A 21,902-nucleotide genomic window follows, 5' to 3' on the forward strand; every position below is an offset into this window, starting at 1 on the left:
GAGCATCAGCCAGGACAGTGCTAGGAGATGACACTCTGGGAGTGTTAGCCTCGTTAAAGCTAATATGTAACAAAGAGCATCAGCCAGGACAGTGCTAGGAGATGACACTCTGGGAGTGTTAGCCTCATTAAAGCTAATAGGTAACAAAGAGCATCAGCCAGGACAGTGCTAGGAGATGACACTCTGGGAGTGTTAGCCTCGTTAAAGCTAATATGTAACAAAGAGCATCAGCCAGGACAGTGCTAGGAGATGACACTCTGGGAGTGTTAGCCTCATTAAAGCTAATAGGTAACAGAGCGTTAGCCAGGACAGTGCTAGGAGATGACACTCTGGGAGTGTTAGCCTCATTAAAGCTAATATGTAACAAAGAGCATCAGCCAGGACAGTGCTAGGAGATGACACTCTGGGAGTGTTAGCCACCTTAATGCTAATCAGTAACAGTAAGAGTTAGCCAGGACTGTGCTGATAAGTGAGTATATTACCTATTGTACTCTAATGCACGGGGGAATGCGGAGGATTGTCTGGCTGGCTGTTGCTGCTCTCCTTCCTGTGCTCCTCCCTGCTCTCCTTCCTGTGCTCCTCCCTGCTCTCCTCTCTGACTGCAGTAATTCTGCTCGACACCAACAGCTGGTCTGTTTTCACCGCGGGCTCGTAATTCTCGCCAAGCGGCTGCTCTGGATATTTGCCTTTTAATGTCACCGTTTATCTTGCGGTGCTCTTCGGGGGACGCTGCGTGTGAAGGTCGCCACAGTGAGCGCGCTCTGGGGCGTGTGGGGTGTGGGGGCCAGAGGCACAGTGAATGGCCTGGATAAGAGTGTGCATGGCGCCCTCGGCAGTTGAGCTGCTGAGTCAGTTATGCGCTTGCCCGTTTGCTCGCCTGCATTCTCACTTTTGCCTGCTTACACACTCACCCACATTTCCTCACTTTTTCACACTCATGCACACTCACACGCTCACACACTTCTGTGATACCGACTCTCCCTCTCCATTCCCAGACTACACAGGTAGCTACAGAGCTACAGCCTGTGCATGATTGTGGGTCTAGATGGAAATGTCTGCTGGGGGGGGGTACCAATTGGGGGGGGGGGGGTGCTTTTATTTCTGAACACGAGTCACTTTTCCAATCCCACACAGTAATATACATGATAATATGGATGATAATACCTGCCTGTGTGTGACTTCTGGGATTCTCCATGTGTTTGGGGGAGGGGGAGGATAGATCTGGGGCAGATGCCAGTAATGGGGGGTGTCACTGTTCCCTGGCGACTGCAGTCACGGCTGATTAGATTGGTGCCTGACAAATATCTGTGCCACCACCCCCTTTCAGACCGAAATGTAGCCTGGACACTGTGTCACCTCTTTGTGGGGAGTGTAGTGTCGTCATACTGCTGGCAGATAGGGAGGCGTTATACACTCAGACAGTGTGCATGCACACAGAGAGACACACAGTCGGCATGTACGCACTCACAGAGGAGTGTGCGTGCACACAGAGACACACACAGACGGCATGTACGCACTCACAGAGGAGTGTGCGTGCACACAGAGAGACACACACAGTCGGCATGTACGCACTCACAGAGGAGTGTGCGTGCACACAGAGAGACACACAGTCGGCATGTACGCACTCACAGAGGAGTGTGCGTGCACACAGAGAGACACACACAGTCGGCATGTACGCACTCACAGAGGAGTGTGCGTGCACACAGAGAGAGACGCACAGTCGGCATGTACGCACTCACAGAGGAGTGTGCGTGCACACAGAGAGACACACACAGTCGGCATGTACGCACTCACAGAGGAGTGTGCGTGCACACAGAGAGACACACAGTCGGCATGTACGCACTCACAGAGGAGTGTGCGTGCACACAGAGAGACACACACAGTCGGCATGTACGCACTCACAGAGGAGTGTGTGTGCACACAGAGAGACACACAGTCGGCATGTACGCACTCACAGAGGAGTATGCCCTCACACAGAGAGAGACGCACAGTCGGCATGTATACAGCATGAGACTTCGTCTGCGTGTCTGCATATGCGCAGTCTGCCTGTCTCTCCTGCCGTATGCAGGTGCTTGTCAGGCAGCCTGAATTAAGCTGTGTTTTTGACAGTGAGCTGTTCAGCAGTGGATGCATTATTCATTAAGCACACTCCAAAAAAGCCAGGTAAATGTGTTGTTTCAAGCGACGACTGCCAGTCTGTGCATGTGCCTGAGTCTGTTTGTGTGTGCATGTCTGTCTGTGCACGTGTGTCTGAGTGTCTGTGTGCACGTGCGCATATGTTTTTTGTCTGTGTGTGCATTTGTGTGTGTGTCTGTATGTGTGTGTTTGTGTGTCTCTGTATGTGTCTGTGCAGCTGTGTTTGTGTGGTATATCCGTGTGTCTGTGTGCATCTCTGTGCGTGTGTGTGTCTGTGAGGCTGTATCTGTGTGATTGTATATCCGCGTGCGTGTGTGTGTGTGTGTGTGTGTGTGTGTGTGTGACAGCCGAAGCAGGTGACTGTTTGTGTCACACTGAGGAGTTTCCTGTATGTCTGTGAGGCTGTATCTGTGTGATTGTATATCCGCGTGCGTGTGTGTGTGTGTGTGTGTGACAGCCGAAGCAGGTGACAGTGTTTGTGTCACACTGAGCAGTTTCCTGTTATGTCTGTGCGTTTATGGGCATCCGCCGCCACCAGCAGAGCCTCACACTTCACAAGTCGCCGATGCAGCTGTCAGTCTGATATGTGGTTCCTGAATGATGGCTGTCTGGCTCTGCCCCGCTAATCTTCCCTTAATTACAAGCAGGGGGAGGGGGGGGGGGTCGTCCCCAGTGTCACTCTAGAGCTGGGGGCATGTCATTGTCGCTGTGGCAACAGCAGATCAGGGGCACTTTCAGCCAGGCCCCTGATCTCTGTGGGGCGATGAAGGGCTTTCACAGCCCCTGTCAGCCGGACGAGTGTCTCATGCTGATCTGGTGGGCGGGGCCACCGTTATTGGCAGGGAGGAGCGCCAATAAAATTCTTTTTTCCTCTCAGTTTTCTCCTTCCCAGCTTCTCTGCTTTTGTCATTTCATGTAATTGGCATAACAATTAATACTGCTAAAACAATTAACAGCAAAAAAAGTAGTTAATTGGATCATAATGAAGGTAAATGAGACGATATGAACTATCCCCACTGTCCCTGTGTGTCCAGGCGCATCTGCAGTCAGCGAGCTGCGCGCTGAGAAGATCGAGCAACGCAGTGTCGTTCTGGTGTGGAGAGAGCCCAGGCACCTGAACAGCAGCCACACCGAGTACGAAGTCAAGTACTATGAGAAGGTGGGGGCCAAGTTACACTGTTACACAGCTACACTCTTACTCAGATTACAATGTTACACAGTCACACAGGCTGCACTGTCACACAGCTACACTCTAACTCAGGTTACACTGTTACAAAGGCTACACATCTACACTGTTATACAGGCTGCATAGTTTCACAATCACACAGCTACAGTCATACGCAAACACTTGCATGGATACATAGTCATGCAGAGAGACATGTACTCCATGGTTGCATACTCTCCATAGAGTTAGAGTAAGCATGTCTACACGTGCATACACACACACACACACACACACACACACTCAGGCACTACATACATACGCACATTTGCAAAGGTTTTCAGCAACTGTTGCAGCTAAGCTCAGCTGGGGCCACCTTGCCCCCCGCCCCCCCCCCCCACCAGCCTCTGAGGGCCGCATGCCGCTGACTCCCTGTTGGACTTACAGCAGTCACACACACACACACACACACACACACACACGTACATACACGGCAGAGGAGGCAGCTCTCTCTCCCTCTGATGTGCCGGAGCCCGTTAAATGCCAAGGAGAGCCTTCCTGTGCTTTGCTGCTCTTTGAGGCATTAGCACTTGTGAGGCTTTTGAAAGGCTCCTGTAAAACACGCCAGGTCCCGCATGTTTCATCGCATTAACCTGCGACTCCTTGTGCCTGCAGCTGTGCAGTAACGGGCCATCTATCATCAACAAAAACAATCACACACGCAGCATAACACCAGTACAGTGTTGCATCTCGCTCTTCTCAGTGCATCTCTGCTCTGGTCCCCGGGCTGCAGGACGAGAAGGACCAGAGCTACTCCACAGTTAAAACCACGGCCACCCGGGTCAGCGTCGGGAACCTCAAGCCCGGCACCGCCTACGTCTTCCTTGTCCGGCTGCGCTCTGCCCCCTCCTCTTCCTTGCTGTCCTCCTCGGCCCTCTCCTCCTCCTCTTCCTCATCGTCCTCGCTCTCCTCCTCTTCTCCCTCCTCCTTGTCTGCTTCCTCACTGCTGGATTACGGGGCCTACAGTGCCCCCCTGGAGCTGCAGACGCTGGGCGAGTGTGAGTTAGCCCCCTCCCCGGGGTGTGCAGCATGGTTGGGCGTCGTTCGAGATGTGGGCCGTGTGTCAGAGGGCCCGTTCTCCTGCTGTGATCTTTCTCCGGCTGTCACTCCGTTTAGTTATCCTGTTTCTCCCATGAGAAACTCAGCTTTGCAAGGCTGCTTTTCCCATTACGCCTGTTTTCCGAGGCTCTGTCTCCGGTGCTGACCCCTGTGTAAAGCTGCCCGCCACTGAGGCTCAGATTAGCTGGGCTCTTCCTCTCTCTGCCTCTGACAGATATAAGTTGCCTCTTTTCTTTGCTGTGCTTGAACTGTATTGTGTGCGATGTGGTATCTGATGGGTGGGTGGCTCTCTCTCCCTCTCTCCCTCTCTCCCTCTCTCCCCTTTCCCTGCTTGCCCTCTCCCCGCCTCCCCCCAGTGGCGCTGGCCTCCAGTGAGCAGAGCCCCGTGGTGATCATCGTGGTCGTCTCAGTGGCTGCCCTCATCATGCTGCTTTCTCTGGGGGTCGGCCTGCTCATCTGGAGAAGGTACTGGCACGCCCCCTGTGCTCCTATTGGCCCTCTCCCCTGTCCGTCAAAAGCAAACAGCAGTTTTAGAAATGCAGTCATCTACTCTGTGAAGTCCAAGCAGTTTGGCAGGTCACGGAGATTAAGGAAACGTGGTTAACTTGGAGTAACTATGGGCCATTCAGGTCTTTTATCGTCAAGTCACATTCCATGCAGCATCCCATTTGTGTTTCCCGTGAAAATGGGCTTTTAATTAATTATGTTTGATTGAGTTGTTGATAGAATTAAATATGCTTACGGTTTTAAAGACTTGAAATTAATTATGTCAAGATGACTCTGTTAGCTGGAGACTAGCTTAACTGTTGAACTTAATTGTTGTTTGGAATAATTTAATGATTAAAAATACTTAAGATATCTTAAGTTTTGCCCCTTTGATGAGGGTTTTATTATGAATTGATTAATTTAATTATTTTAAAACTCGTTTGTAGTCTTTGTGTCCTTATCTAACGCTAAATTACTGATATGTGATGGTTTGACATAGTGTTAGCAGGACATCAATTAATACCTTCTGTCACGTGATTTGAATTGCGCTTGAGCTCAGTTAAGAGCTCATCCAGGCCTGATGAATTGGCTAAGATGCACGGGCCACCGTAACGGAGGCTGTGCTGTGATTCTGGGGATTTGGAGACGCTGCGGAAGTTTGCTCTTGCTCCTCTTGCTTGCCCTTGACGTGCTTCCTCATTGGCACTTTGCTTTTTCTCCTCGTCCACATGGAAATCCCCGCTGTGCTCCTGCTGCAGCTCCCTGCAGCTTCCTCTTTATCGTGTGCATCGCAGGAGGCCGCGCTTTATGTTCTGGAGGTGCTGTGAGCTCTGGCTTCTGCCCCTCCCTGCCCACCATGCCCCATTCCTGTGTGCTAGAAAGCATCTGTCTCCTGGAATGAAGATGAAGCCAGGCGGGGCCTCCTGTAAGACTCCGGCTTGTTTCGCTGCCGCGTGAAGCTGAGGCTGGTTTCTCCACATCAGTCCGTCTCGCTCCTTGGTTGGGAGCTACACCACAGAGTTCCTCTGCTGGTGTTTCGTCTGCCACTTGTCGACGGCCGCTTCTGGCAGTGCATCGTACATGTTATGATTATTCAGTCATACGGCGTGCACTACGGCGTCTCACCGACGTGAACACGCGGCGCTTTGAGGCGTCGTGCGAGGCTAGTTCTTCCCTCGTGTTGCTTACGGTGTGGCATGCCGGCCATGTGATTCGCCGTGTGACCGCTGTGTTACCTGCTGTGCATCAGTCCCCAGCCAAGCGGCACGCCGGTTTTCCGATGTGTCCATTCCATGTTGTGTGCCGTGATCTTCAGTCACGTTGAGGGTGACATCATCTGTCTGCTTTGCAAATCACAGCTGTTTGGTTTATGGCTCAAACATGCAGAAGCTTGTCTTTTTGTATTTTTTTTTTCTGCTGTTATCTAGAGTGACTTTATGTGGTCTGATAAGGACCGACAGGAATATCACACGTGCATAAATACATGCAGGGGAACATGATGAATGTTACACAGAGATACACGCAGTCTATCCTGTGGTGGAGGCAAGATGGAGGAACCCCATGCCTGTGATGTCCGGGTGGGGGGGCCTGAAAAAGCGAAGCACCTGTACCTCCACATTAATCTCTGTGATGAAAAAAGATCAGAGCAAGCGAGTGTGAAATGGCCTTCATTCATTCCGAGCTGGGGAGTGCACGATGGATGCCGAGATGCTGTCAGTCACACAAAGAATCCGGGCATGGGCTCACACGTGCACAAACACACGCGCACATCACATGCTCTCTTACAGACAAGAGCACATGTGCACCAACACATACACACATTACATGCTCTCTTACACACAAGAGCACACTTGCACAAACACATACGCACATTACATGCTCTCTTACACTCAAGAGCACACGTGCGCAAACACACACGCACATCGCAGGCTCTCTTACACACAAGATCACATGTTTACAAACACACACACATCACAGGCTCTCTTACACACAAGATCACATGTTTACAAACACACGCACATCGCAGGCTCTTACACACAAGAGCACACAGGTTTCTGCCACAACAGTTTCCATTGATTTAAAAATTTTTATAGTGTGTATATTTCGTACTGAAAACTGATCTATATACAGATAAAAAGGTCTGCTAGCTCTTGAATAGTCACTGATGGATGGTTCATGCAAATAACTGATGTACCGTTCAGGAATATTCTGAAATGGACCGTATATCACATCTGTATATAGACGCGCAGAGCATCATGTGACACAAACATCGATCTGTTATTGCTCCTGAGCTGGTTCAGTGAGGCTGTGATATCTTTGTGCGCATATACACTGTCATGTGGGCATAACAGGCATGTACATACAGCCACACAGGCTGTGAAATGGCTCTTTGGCCAATTATGGGATTCTGGACATAGAATATAAAATATAGAATAGAATAGAATAAAATGTATCACTGCACAAGTACAAAGAGATTCAGTTAGTAGTTCTCAATGCTGTTAAGACAAATTTAAGGAATATAAAAAGATAATACCAGTAAATAAATGATTAAAAACAGTGCCAGTCCAGTACAGCCCTGAAGATAGCAGTCAGCTATGCACTGATGCTGATGGTTCACTGTCAGAACGGCCATTTCCATCTTCCTGCCTATTAAAATGTAACCTTCACTTGTTGGTCTTTCCTGTAGCTTCTTTCGATTAGTTCCAACTAACCAGCCTCTCTGATTGGCTCATGCTCAAATTGATCCCGCCCCCCTGGTGTTTTCCCAGCTGCCCTGTGACCGTGGTGACAGTAGGGGGCTGGGTTCAGCTCTCAGTCTGCCCACCTTCTCCACCCTCTCTGACAGACCAAGGGCGGGGTCTCCTAACTCCTGGCCCCCCAGCTGGTGACCCAGCCCCTCCTTCTCTTCTCCAGCTCCTCCAACATAGCTCCAGCTAGCGTGGTGCTGCTCTCCACCTCCTCCTCTTCTCCACCTCTTCCTCCTCCTCCTCCTTCTCCTTCCTTCACCCAGCCTTCTCCCAGGTACAGGCATGCCTGCGCTCTCTCCATCCGTCATAATCTTCCTCCCTGCTTCCTCTGCTCTCTCACTGCCATGTTTGCCATGTTAGCCTAGCATCAGAAGGACAGAGAGGTCCTCGCCTCCTCACCGCCTCCTGCGCCCCCCTCCCCCACCCCAGCATGGCTTTCACACACATTTCACCTTCAAGTTGAATGTGATGACAAGTTTCATCTGCCGGGTAATTCCAAGATCGAGCTTCACACGCAGAAAGTGCTGCCAGGTGCATTTTTCACCCGTGTTTAATGCGATAATGACTCTGGCATGCCTGTAAGCATCCGCCGTGTCTCTCTCTGCGGGGTGCGGCCGTGATTTTGAGTGGCTGTGGCTGCATGTGCTTGTGCGTGTGAGTGAGTCTGTACACGTGGGAACATGTGAGGTTCGCGGAGAGAGAGAGAGGCATCCTCATACTCACACACGCACCCATGCATGTGCGTGTCACCCCACTTGCCATCCTCTCACCAGGAGTGTGTTTCACAGACATGAGCATGCTTCCCCAGTGCATGGGCTGCACCGCGGTCAGTGTCCCCTATCGCCTCCTGGTGGGCGTCCCCACGAAGTGTCCCCGAGTGCCAGTGGTTGCTCGCTGAACCCCTGCGTCATGGACGGTTGTGCGCGCCGCATCCCTGCATGATCATGGGGGCGGTTCTTCACCAGGGTGTCAGAAATGGCACAATCCCCCCCCCCCCCCCCCCTCCGAGGGTCTGCTGGCCTGTAGGACGTGCTCAGGAGCAGTTCTGACGAACAATTGACAGCGGTAGACCTGTGCTTTGACCTTTGACCTTTGTGTGATGTTTGACCCCTAGGTATAAATGCTCAAACGTGGCGAAGGGGGCGGGGCCTAGCCGCTTGCCCTTCTTTGCGGCATCTCTAAGGGCCCCCCCCCATCGCCCCGAGACAGCGCCTGGCTGCGTGATTCCCTTGTGGGCTCGGGGTTGACCTTTCGGTGGGAGACGCACGCAGCCAGAGGGCGCTGAGCTCTGCTTTGTGGCGATTAGCGTGGCGGAACACGGCCCATCTGTCCCGGTGATGCCGGAGGGGGGTGCGCTTCCTGTCCCCATGGAGGCTCTCTGTCCTTCTGTTTCCTGCCAGGGACACATGGTTCTATTTGTCTGTGCTCACCTAGTGCCCCACCCCCTTCTCTACAGGCACTGCGGCTACAGAAAGGCCAGCCAGGAAGGCGACGAGGAGCTCTACTTTCAGTGTGAGTGACAGCGCCAGCGCCACCTGCCTGTCCTTTTGAATTGTGTAGAGAGTTTGGTCCACTGGCTCGGGTCATGCATGCATGCGTGTGTGCGTGTGTGTGTGTGTGTGTGTGTGTTTGTAGCTTCCTGCAAATGCGCGAACCTAGAAAAAGACAGTCGCTCGAAGTAGCTCGTTGTGTGGGAGACTGTGGGACTGTTGAGTGATGCTGTTTTCCCAGCCTGGGCTGATTGGTGCTTAATGAACATCAGGGTGGGGCAGCCATTCGCAAGGGGCGGGGTTTAGATTTGCCAACCAATGAGAAACTTAGACCTCATGAGACAATCTCCTTCGTACATATATGCAAAGTGGACGCGTAGACGACTGGGTAGCATGTTCAGGCGTACTGACACGCACATGCATGTGAGCACGTGCGCAGAGGCACCAGCCGGCGATGCATTTAAAAAGCAGAGCAGCGAGTTTGGCTGGAGCCTAGCGCCCTGGGAGATCCCCTCCCTGCCTGGGTGGGACAGCTTTCATTTGTACCTTAATTAGGATACATTCACATCTGTGACCATGTGCCATGTGAGTCTGTGCGTGTTTGACAGTGTGCGTTAAGCTGCAGTTGATAAGTGGTGAGAGAGGTGTCACATGTATGCGATTCAACAGGGTCGATGTAATGCTCAACACCTGGACCGGACACGGACCACGACCGGCCTTCGCTGGCCTCCTGCAAGGCAGCATGTGTATACGAGAGTTCTGTGCGTGTATGCGACTGTGTTTTCCTGTGCATGTGCCTGTCTGTCATGACAGCATCGTACATGTTCACCATGTACCCCTGGGGGGGCGCTGTAATATTGACCATCCCAGTAAAGGCTCCCCGCTGTTCCCCCCAGTTAAGATCCCGACGCGGAGGACATATATCGACCCTGAGACGTGTGAGGACCTGGTGCAGGCCGTACATGTGTTCGCCAAGGAGCTGGACAACTCCAGCGTGAAGATCGAGCGCATCCTGCACACAGGTAGCACCCCCGCCCCCGGATGACCTACAACGGCCCCTGAATGAGAGCGTGACTGCATTATAGGCAGCATAATTGATGAGCGAGGAAGAGCTATGTATAACATATTAGCATAACATCTTAACGTGATAGCGTAGCACCTTAGTGTAACTTCTAAGCGTGGTGTTTTAGCACATCGTCTCAGTATAACAGCATGGCATCTTAGCATAACGTTATAGCGTAGCACCTTAGTGTAACATCTAAGCATGGTGGCTTAGCACATCGTCTCAGTATAACAGCATGGCATCTTAGCATAACGTTATAGCGCAGCACCTTAGAGTAACATCTAAGCGTGGTGTTTTAGCACATCGTCTCAGTATAACAGCATGGCATCTTAGCATACTGTAACGTTATAGCGTAGCACCTTAGAGTAACATCTAAGCGTGGTGTTTTACCACATCGTCTCAGTATAACAGCATGGCATCTTAGCATAACGTTACAGCGTGGCACCTTAGTGTAACATCTTAACATTATGTCTTAGCATAACATCTTAGCAAAAGGACTTACCATCGTGCAACATCTTGGTGTTAGCAAGTCTTAGCATGGCGCTTGGTGCCCTGGATGTCACAGGCACTGCAGGATTCAGCAGTTATGTCCTTATAAAAATAATAAATGTACACTGATTCGTTTGAATAGTGTGTTCTCATTCATTTTTATTAAAATCTATTAAAAAGTGACACCACGTCTTCTAAGACCCAGTGCTAATATGCCAGGACGTTAGGAGAACCCAGGGGAACTTCAGCAGTAATTGATTACTGACTCACTGGGGGCTGAGCCCCCCTGTGGGTAGTAGAATGGCCCATGGTCATCTTCATGAGCACACAGGTTCTGGGGGTGGGGGGGGCTCCACGCCACGGCCTGCTGAGTGTGTGACTGCGCCCCCTGCAGGCGAGTTCGGGGAGGTGTGCCGCGGCTGCCTGAGGCTGCCCAGCAAGCGGGAGTTGCCAGTGGCAGTGAAGACGCTGCGGACGGGCTGCTCAGAGAAGGGCCGGCACTGCTTCCTGAGCGAGGCTGGCATGCTCGGCCAGTTTGATCACTCCAACGTCGTGCGGCTGGAGGGGGTCATCACCAGAGGTGAGGGGGCATGGCCAAACACGCAGGGTGCCTAGTTACGGATGCAATAATTTAACTTGTATTTGGAAAGGGACCTGATCATTAATATTCACACCTGCAAAAATCAGGTGCCATTATTATCTGTCCAATAACCTTAATTAATTAAGGAGTACTGAGACAGAGTGAGGGAAAATACAGGCTGTGTGGCCAAGCTGCGATTCTGCTGCCCCCTGGTGGAGAGGATACAGGGGGGGGGGGGGGGGCACAATTGTGCCGGGTTTTGGGGAAAATGAATGGCCAGCCGAGTATGAAAGGTACTGCGGAGGAGCAGAGCATGTGACTGCCGTGTTAGTGGGGAGCAGCTGTTATCGTCCTGAACTGAATTGTTGATTAACTGTTTCGCTAAAATCCAATCTGGATGAACATGGGGCTGTAAATCATTCACTGAAGGTGCCTACTAAGCATACAGGTACAGCGTGACGCTGGCGGGGGGGCAGCGTGGGGGGGTGAATGGAAACAGAGCAGCGAAGGGCCACCCTGGGAGGTGCACAGATGTTCAGGATGTGGTAATTGGCCGCACGGTCTCAGCGGGGTGCTGCTGATGAGCCTGACGTCCCGCTCCGCCTGCACCGAGTCGCTGATCCGACTGCAAATGTCAGCCTTTACTCTCCGCCCCCCCTGGAGCAGGGATCGGGCCCCTGTTATTCGGCCTGTGCCCCCCCCAGTCCTCACATCTGCTCCAAAGCCGCACCAGGTACCACACTGGCTCATGCGGTGTTGCTGCTAATTAGCTGACTAAGTCGCCGTCTGATTAATCCAGATTCCTGCTCTGTTTTTCGCTGACGCTCAGCACCAATGTGCTCAGTGTGTCGCTGTGCTCAGTGCGTTTGCGTTCAGTGCAACTGTGCTCTGTACGGCCATACTCAGTGTGTGTTTGTGTTCAGTGGGGCTGTGCGCAGCGCATCTTTGAGCTCTGCATGCCATGCGCCGTGCCATGCGCCGTGCCCTGCGCCACACCCTGTAGTTACACTTGTGGGGAGGTGCTTGTGAGGCAGAAGCATAAATCAGCCTTTAGGATGGAACTTCAGGAGCTCTGCGTGCTCTGAATCACGCAGAACAGTCAGAGTGGTGGAAGCAGGATGGATGAGGGGAGCAGAGGATGGGTAATGAGAGTAAAGCAGCGTGTGTGGATGCAGGCTGCAAAGGCAGCGTGGCTCTGCCGTGTGCATGACAGTCCGCAACCTGCACTGCTGCCTGAGTGCACAGGAGCTGCGCTGACAGAGCCTTCTGTGCATTTACAGGCAGCACCCTGATGATCGTGGTGGAGTGCATGTCCAACGGGGCCCTGGATTCCTTCCTCAGGGTAAGAGTGTCTATGTGTGTGTTTGTAATTATTATATCATGGGGACCAGATTTCCCCAAAAAGTGATAAAAACCTGATACTCTGACATTGTGGGGACCACCTTTTCGGTCCCCATGAGGAGAAACTCAGTTTTATTAAAATCTGTGACTGCAATCAAAAAACTAAAAATGCTAAAATACTTGTATTGTGTTTGGTTACTTATGGTTAAGGTTAGGGCTGGGTAGGGGTAAGGGTGTCATATTTAGGCTTAAGGAAATTCCTCATAACGATATGAATATGTGGACTGTGTGTGTGTCTGTGTGTGCGTGTTTGTCTGTGACTGTGTCTCTGTGCTCCCTCTCTGTTTTGGGTCTCTGAGGTCACAGCTCCTTACTCTCAGTACGTCTGTGATCCCTCTTTTCCCCCCGCCCTGGTCTTCAGAAGCACGAGGGCCAGCTGAGTGTGCTGCAGCTGCTGGACATGCTGAGTGGTGTCGCCGCCGGCATGAAGTACCTGGCAGAGATGGGCTTCGTGCACCGACGCTTGGCCGCCCGCAAGGTGCTGGTCAGCAGCAGCCTGGCCTGCAAGGTGTCCGGCTTTCGGCCCCCGCAGGACGACAGGCTGGAGGCGGCGGTCTACACCACACTGGTGGGTAGCGGCGTGTGTCTGGGGCCCCCCTCCCTGCCCCCTTTGCCGCCTCGTCTGCTCTGTCCCTGTTTGCGAGTCTCTGTGCAGCAGACCGTGTCGCCTTCCTGCTCAGTAAATGTCTCCCTCTGCATCTCGCCCCGCCGCCTCAGCACGGGGGCAAGAGCGCCGTCTTGTGGATGGCGCCCGAAGCCATGCAGTACCACCGGTTCAGCGCCGCCTCGGACGTCTGGAGCTTCGGCATCGTCATGTGGGAGGTCATGTCCTTCGGGGAGCGGCCATACTGGGACATGGGCAGCCAGGACGTGAGTGTCCTTGTCTCGCGTCCCTCCCCCGTACCCCCCCCTTGGCCCTCTTCCAGCCTTCTCTTTTTCACAATTTTATGCTTGAAGAAAAAGGCAACTGGGGGGGGGGGGGGGCGCAGATGTTTGAAATTCAACCCCTGCCAGTTCCGAGTCGCCTTTAGCCCCATGAAAAATGCCATTGTCATTCTGCCTATGTGCACCCCCCCCCGCATTCGGAGCTGCAGAGTCCCAGTCTGCCTAAGCTATATGATGTCACGGTGAGTAAGGCAGCACCTGCCAGGCGGGGCGAGCAGATCGCAGAGCAGATAGGAGCCAATTACTCGCGAGTCTCCCAGAACATTTACCTCGCAGATGAGCAATAAAGGAGAACACTGTAAAAAACGGTCCTATTTCTTTGCTGATATTTGTTTTGGTCAAAGACATACTCTGCTGGAAAGTGAGTGCGTGTGGCTCAGGTGAGTTCCCTTTGGGAGCCGTGGGGAAGCTTGTTCTGCATACACTGCGAACAGAACGTGCTGCTTTGTGAAACATCTCACCCCTGTGATGACATCATCAGGTGATGTTGGAAGCTGCTGCCGCTTTGTACTGGGACTCTGTGTGCTTCCTAGTATGCGCACCCGACCGTACTTGTGTTCTCGCGTACCCGTTTAACATCATCTCCCAAGGCCAGACCAGTTCCAATACTAAGAACCGAAGTACAGGAGACAATTAAAATCCCCGGATGTTGTTCTTACCCCACCCCAAATATCAAAGATACGTCAGTTGCATCTGCCCCAAACGAGACCAATCCCATGATTCATTGCACCCCAAGTTCATTATTGGGAGGGAAGTTAGCAAGACCAGTCTTGCCAAGACCTCAAGTACAATCTTCATGTTCTTGGTATTGAGAAACACCTTCTATGAGATGTACAGGCGTAACGCTGGTTTTAGCTTCTCAAACCCAGCGGCTGTTTTTTGCCGCTTACAGTGACCCTTTCTGTTTGAAAGCCCCTCCCCTGATACGCGTGTCCCTCTCCCGCCTAGGTGCTGAAGGCCATCGAGGACGGCTTTCGCCTGCCCGCGCCTGTGAATTGCCCCGCCCCCCTGCACCAGCTGATGCTGGAATGCTGGCAGAAGGAGCGTGCGGAGCGGCCCAAATTCAGCCAGATCCACAGCGCGCTGAGCAAGGCGGCACGCAGCCCCGAGGGCACCACCGCCGCCGCCACACTGGCACGCACCAGGTACGCGAGGCACAGCTGATTGGCTGGGGATGAGTCAGGGCTCAAGCCTCATTGGTCGAGGTAACCTGAGTGCTGAAGCTCATTGGTGTGTTCTGCACCTGTTGGCGGGGCGGACTCGGCTCTCCGTCCAGGTCCCTCGCCCAGTTCGGCCGGCCGTCCACCCAGTGAAGCCTCTCCCATGTTCCGACAGGCTCCTGAGCTCCTCCATCCCGCTGTCACAGCGCTCCGTAGCCTCACTGCCCTCCTTCAGCTCCGTGGGCGAGTGGCTGGACACGGTGGACATGGGCCGCTACAAAGACAGCTTCACAGCGGCCGGCTACTGCTACCTGGAATCTGTGGCCCGCATGACTGTCCAGTGAGTCACTGCATGTGTGTGTGTGAGAGAGAACCTGTGTGTTTGTGTGTGTGTGAAAATGCATATCATGGCATATGACATGTAACCCTTTGTGTGTGTGTGTGTGCGTATGTGTGTCCCTCAGGGACGTGCTGAGCTTGGGAATCACCTCCTTGGAACACCAGAAGCAGATCCTGGCCGCCATCCAGACGCTGAGAGCTCAGGTTATTCAGATGCACGGCCGCGGAGTGCAGGTGTAGCAGACAGACGGAGCGAGAGGAGGGACCCCGGGGCCCACTGTGAGGGCCCGTCTGCTGCCAGGGGGACTCACCAGCGCCGCCCGGCCACTGAGCGGCACCCTCCGCCCATCTTCCTCGTCCTCCCACATTTCCTTATCACCCTCCTCTTCCTCAGACCTGGGAGGGACTCCACTTGGCACGGCAAGGTTAAGTCTGCTCGGGTGCTCTCTCTCACAGGAAGTCACGTGACTGTGTCTGTAAACGCCAATGTCCTGGGGAGAGACTCTGATGCAATTGGGGCTCCGTGATTTTGGGCATGAGGACCTGAACCCACAGAGAGCCGTGCCCGACCCACGTTCAGATCTGTGCCAGACACGGCAGACACAGCCCGTCCAGCACTGCATGATAGGAGACGGCAGGCCCCGAGTCACTGCAGTCACATGATGAGTGGTCACATGATTAATTGGCAAGGCTACTTGCACTGCAGTCAGTGTGGTCAGAAGCTTGTGTTTGCTACAGTCATGGATCAGTAAGAAAGACATGGACCTCATTTCAGGTAAACGTGTTTGGGTGTCGAACGCTGGAAACTGATCTTTATAAAATCAAAGAAGGTTTTTGAGTGGCATTCGTTCCTCATTTTGCCCACCTCTGCACTTGTAACAGACATACTCACGACAGCACTCGTCCTTTTATGGAAAACTGTAGATAGTCAAGGCTGCTCAAACGGTTCATGAGTGTATAAAAGGCGTGTGAACAAGCTGGCAACATGCTAGTGAAAATCAGTGTGTTGTGGTGAATATTTTAATGATATGCCTCAGAGTTCAGATCCAAAACATGCAGCACAGCATTCTCTCCCCAAAGTGCATATTCTGACTTGGCTGTATCACCAGAACGCCCAGTGTGGAGATTTAAGGTGTGCAGTCAAAGGCCGCTTCCTAACACACTTTTGTCCACGAGGAGATTAGATTGTACATTTTACAGCTTTACACTGACTCACTCGCATAATGGAGTGTTTCGCTCTCACAGGAGCCTGGCTGAGATTTCAATCTGTGACCTTTCAGTCATGGTGCTCTTCCTGAACCACTCCGCCTCCTGCTGGCCTGGTGAAGCGCTGCTGTCCACTGTGACATGTCCCCGCAGCTTTCTGACAGAGTCCTGGGGCCACGACGGGGGAGCGGCTCCAGCTCACAGCAAGCGGCATTTTTCATATTTATTCCTGTTTTTGAGGGCTTGGGGATCAAAAAGAACTTGAGCCAATAGCGAGTCTTTGTGAACTTCCGGAACAGTCTGTGCTTTTTTTTTTGTTAAATCTTACCCTTTGAAAAGATTTGTGTACTTTTTATTAGACTTTTAACATTGTAACATTTGATTTGTCTTCATTTCTCCTGTGTTGTGCACTGTCATTAGGATATGCAGAACACATTAATTGTTATTAGTTTCTGCGGTTGTTTGATGGCCACCCCAGGAATGAAATTGCGCCACCTGGTGGTCGGCATGAAGTTTTGGGCAGCTTCTGTGGGTTTTCCCTTAACAGCTTTGCTGGGAGTGTAACATGTGAAATAGCAAAGAGCTAAATGGGGGGGGGGTGTAAGCAGACCTGGGAGCATACACTGGGGGTGATCGGAGCCCAGTCCTCCAAAGCACTGCTTCTCTTTTATTTATGGGCCTGTGGCTGGGCTTTCTGCGAAACCTGAGTTGGCAACTGAGCGACCCAACGGGCTCCGCGTTTCCAGAACCTTCCGCCGGCGCTGCTGTTTCACGGGCTTCGATTCCTCTTTCATTAATCAAACGCTGATTGGTTCCAGGTGCCGGATATGGCTGAGTCTCCTCTGTGCTCCGCTCTCCCTTCCAAACCACCCCAGACCTGATCCGGAGATTCCTCTTCCTTCGCTCGCTGTGCTGAATCTCGTGTCTCTCCAAGCATCTCAGAATGACAGCCGCCTGTGTGATGCCCTCAAATCCTGGCCAGCTCTGATTTGGTGAATGCTGCACCCCACCGTATGAACCGGATATTTCGGTTCGAAGGCTGAATTATGTGTGATGTTGTTTTTTGTGTGTGTGTGTGTGTGTGTGTGGGAGGGGGGGGGTTACCATGGTTGTGGTCGGGGGCACTGCTTGTGTGTGCAGTGTCCTCTGCTCTGAGGACTGTGTGGAGAGACTTGCTTGGGCAGGTCATGCCATACAGGAGAGAGACACACAGCTGCACATACTGGTACACTGCTGTCCTTCCCTCACCACAGCTGCACATACTGGTACACTGCTGTCCTTCCCTCACCACAGCTGCACATACTGGTACACTGCTGTCCTTCCCTCACCACAGCTGCACATACTGGTACACTGCTGTCCTTCCATCACCACAGCTGCACATACTGGTACACTGCTGTCCTTCCCTCACCACAGCTGCACATACTGGTACACTGCTGTCCTTCCATCACCACAGCTGCACATACTGGTACACTGCTGTCCTTCCCTCACCACAGCTGCACATACTGGTACACTGCTGTCCTTCCCTCACCACAGCTGCACATACTGGTACACTGCTGTCCTTCCCTCACCACAGCTGCACATACTGGTACACTGCTGTCCTTCCCTCACCACAGCTGCACATACTGGTACACTGCTGTCCTCCCCTCACCACAGCTGCACATACTGGTACACTGCTGTCCTTCCCTCACCACAGCTGCACATACTGGTACACTGCTGTCCTTCCCTCACCACAGCTGCACATACTGGTACACTGCTGTCCTTCCCTCACCACAGCTGCACATACTGGTACACTGCTGTACTTCCCTCACCACAGCTGCACATACTGGTACACTGCTGTCCTTCCCTCACCACAGCTGCACATACTGGTACACTGCTGTCCTTCCCTCACCACAGCTGCACATACTGGTACACTGCTGTCCTTCCCTCACCACAGCTGTACAAACCACCCAGACACTCACGACGCTTTGTGCAGACACACACACTCACTCAGGCACACTGACACTTTCCCACACACACACACACACACACACATCCATTCACACTCACACACTCTCAGTCATCCCTGTTTACCTGTCACATCATTCTCCAATATTTCTCCTCATCTAGTTTGGACTATGTGCTCATCGCATCATAATTATCATATTGTCTAATAATGTAAATATGTATTTGAAAATGAAATCTATTTTTCTAAGTCGTTTGAAGAAGGTGTCAAATACGTCTGTTCACTGTGTTTGGATTTTCCTGTTGAGATTAGGGACATCGCCAAGGGACTCAGATGTTTGGAACAATTTTTTTTTTCTTTTTTTTTTTCTGATGATTTGTACTTGTTATAACACAGATGGCTGTTGCAATATGAAATGTCTCATTAAAAAGGGCATTGCAGTTCACAACGTGGTTCATTGTGTTTGGCTGAGGATTGTGGGTGATGTAGTCCTGTCAAAGCAAATGAAGCATCTGGGATCCAAACCCAGGCTGAATGCACCGCTAATAAGGATTTTGTGGTTCTGTTGATGGGATGTATATCACCAGGGGTGGCCTGGTTGGTGTCACTCCAGGGTTATGGGTTCGATTCTTGCCCGGTTTAGTGTATGGGGATTGAATGTTCCCTCCCACAAAATAAAAATAAATAAATCTAGACTTATGCCCCCCCATGATACTGCATGGTGCTGTAAGGTGGCACAGTACAGTGCGGAGACAGAGACCTGGCTTGGTGCCCTCTCACCTGGGTACTTAGGGCTGCCTGGACAGCAAACGGGTGACAGTGAGCACAGGGAAGCCTCTGAAGACCCCGCTGGACATCACGAGCAGATGGGCTGCCTGCTGAAGATGCTCCTCTGCTGGAGCCCAGGACAGGCCCCTACACACAGAGTACGCCTTCCAAGGAGCCCAGGACAGGCCCCTACACACAGAGTACGCCTTCCAAGGAGCCCAGGACAGGCCCCTACACACAGAGTACGCCTTCCAAGGAGCCCAGGCTCAGTGCTGTGACAGAGCTTGGCTTCCTCAAGTCCATTTTGCCCACTGACCCGCCCCACCTTAATGCTACGTGTGTGGTGGTTTGCAGCCCACAGGCAGCGAGGACGGTCCACTCTGCGCTTCCCAGCAGCCTCCTTTTGTGTCGCCGCGCAGTCCGGCTTGTCGTCCATGCGGGTTCCCCAGTACGTACAGAGCTGTACCGCGCCCACGTTCACAGCGGTCAGCGGCTCTGCTCTGCCTGAAGTCCATCCCCATCTGCTCTGTCTTTCTGACATCGAGCCGCAGGTCCGTCTTACATCACCTGACAAAACACTGAGCTTTTTACCAGCACATCTCACTCACGGGGTTATTGGAGAGCAGGGCTGCTGTCTCCGAGTCGCGCTTATGGTGCGTGTGCCATGTGACGGACCGCAGTCCAATGCATGTGGCCCCTGGGACCCAGCGTCCTGTGACCTTGCATTAGTTAAGTGGTTTCAGGAAAATGAAACAAATGATCCTCCATTAAATTTTCATTCTTTGTTCAATAATCAGATAAATGGCCACCGGCCTGCAGGTTCCCTTTCCTCTCCCGGCTCCTGCTGCTGCCTCTCCTGTCTTTCTCCGTTCTGTATATAATTTTTACTTCAAAGCCACTTGAACACTCGCTTTACTGGTGGAATTTCAATTTATTATGCTGCAGCTACCCATAATTTTCCTGATGGGCTATTTGTGTGTGTGTGTGTGTGTGTCCATGTCAGTATCACTGAGACCAAATGTCCCATTTTTATGGTCCCCACAAGGGGAACCTCAATTTTATAAAGATCTGTGATTGCAATCAAAAAAATCTAAAAACATCAAACGACATATTTTGTTTGGTTACTTCCGGTTAAGGGTGTTGTGATTGGGATTAGGGTTTTTCCCATAGAAATGAATGGATGGTCCCCATTTAGATAGGTACGCCAATTTGTGTGCCTGTGTGCGTGTTTGTGGAGCTGCAGGAAAATAAAAAATAATTTTTTTTTATTGAGGTTTTGTTGAGGTTTAGGAGGGAGCTGTGAATTAATGAGTTTTATCTTTATGTTCCTCCTGCGTCCAGGTAGCTGCCTCCCGTGTCGGCAGGAGCACACAGGTACAGCCAACCCTCCATAAATCATGGGTCTGCCTTGGACTGCAAGTGTCACAGTTTTATGTGACTGATGCCGCCACGGCCCCACAGTGCCATTTGTCTGCGTTGGGGACCTGCGGGCGGAAGAGCGTTAGGGCAGATTGCCGCTGCTTTGTGTGTGAGGGAGTCTGAGGGTGTCCATGGGCGTATCTGAGAAATTCAGACAGTGGCACCCTGTGCACTGCGGCTCTCCCTTAACCCTGGGTGTTAGACACTGTAATTCCCGCATGCCGGCCTGCACAGCACACTGCCCCTGCTGAGCAAGAGGTCAGAGGTCACGGCATCATCAGCACCCAGATGCGGCTCAGCCAATCAGGGTGGTTTTACATTTAACACAAGCTGCAAGGAAATTCAGAAACACCTAGGAAGGGGGAGGGGGGCAGGAGACAGAGGGCGAGTGAATGGCCGAGCTTAGAGTATGGAAGCCTTTGAGGTTCAGTGTCAAGGACTTGAAGGCCTGGAGAATCGGGGATCCAAACCCAATGAAACGGCACCCAACCCTAACCCCCCCCCCTCCGCCCTGTAGGAGAGCGACGGTCTCTGCAAAGCTTCCTCAGAAAACCCTCTTTGATTCTGGCAGCTGAGGATCTCACAGATGCTGATCTTAAGCACCGCAGTGCCCCCTTCAGACAGAGGGCGAGTGCAGGCGAGCCCCCTCCCCTGGATTAATGAGGGTCTGTGCTGTACCTCTAACTCAGTGTGAAGGAGAAGCAATCCAGCGGCTTTCTGAGCTAATCTGGCCCCTTCTGGGGTGAGACGGCTGGGGTATCTGGGCCTCTTAAGCTATGTCTGCCTGGGGAGGGACCTAGCCCTGGGGCCTGAGATCATCAGGGCGGGGGGCAGAGTGACAGGGAGGAAACAGGTGCTCTACTACAAACACACACAGCAGAAATAGATCAGGGCTTTCCAGAAGCTACACAGTATACTCATCCAAAGCCTAACTGCCCCCTCATCCCTGTCAGCAGAGGTTATGGTCGCCCTCATGTCCTGCTGTCATGCTAACACCTTTCAGCTCCTCTCCTGTTCCTCACCGGAGTCTCCTCCAGTGTACACCTGGCATCACTAAGCTTTATCAAAGCTGCGGAGGTTGATGGTGCATTTGCTTGCTGAAGCAACCAGGATTGTGACTAAGGGTGACATTTAAGCCCGGCGTGGTTGTTCTCTGGGGGCCACCTGCTTTATTTAACCGGTAAGCAACAGTGATTGAGCAGCATTACCGCTGCTCGCCGAGCGCTCTAGTACAGGAGCTCTCCGCGAATGTAATGACGCACTGCCATCTGGTGGCTATCTCGCGCATTACAGCTATTCCTCGCAATATTTCACGCGTGTGTGCGGTAACAGCCGGCTTTCTGCTGCCATCTAGGGTCTCCGATCTATTTGCACCATCACATACATGTGCGCTTTTTAATCAAATGTTTAAACGGCATAAAGGAAAACGTTTGTTATTTCTACCCAATGA

The 21,902-nt window shown here is 52.2% G+C and overlaps 1 protein-coding gene across 7 annotated transcripts in view; it reads left to right on the top strand.

The window, feature by feature from the left end:
• LOC111854258 (ephrin type-A receptor 10) overlaps positions 1–15,950 on the top strand; it is a 102,534-nt gene extending 86,584 nt beyond the window's left edge. For 2 of the 7 annotated variants that reach the window (XM_023832044.2, XM_023832043.2), the window contains 13 exons: positions 3,171–3,295; positions 4,092–4,356; positions 4,774–4,882; positions 7,817–7,924; positions 9,107–9,162; positions 10,037–10,162; positions 11,087–11,272; positions 12,553–12,614; positions 13,035–13,241; positions 13,391–13,543; positions 14,567–14,763; positions 14,954–15,118; positions 15,243–15,950. In XM_023832044.2, coding sequence (XP_023687812.1) covers positions 3,171–3,295; positions 4,092–4,356; positions 4,774–4,882; positions 7,817–7,924; positions 9,107–9,162; positions 10,037–10,162; positions 11,087–11,272; positions 12,553–12,614; positions 13,035–13,241; positions 13,391–13,543; positions 14,567–14,763; positions 14,954–15,118; positions 15,243–15,357 — 1,874 coding nt within the window. In that variant the 3' untranslated portion in view covers positions 15,358–15,950. The other 5 variants (XM_023832045.2, XM_023832046.2, XR_011984925.1 and 2 more) reach the window with 5 other exon arrangements.
• Positions 15,951–21,902: the final 5,952 nt, after the last annotated feature.

The sequence above is a fragment of the Paramormyrops kingsleyae genome, chromosome 23 (genome assembly GCF_048594095.1).
Source record: "Paramormyrops kingsleyae isolate MSU_618 chromosome 23, PKINGS_0.4, whole genome shotgun sequence".
NCBI lineage: Eukaryota > Metazoa > Chordata > Actinopteri > Osteoglossiformes > Mormyridae > Paramormyrops > Paramormyrops kingsleyae.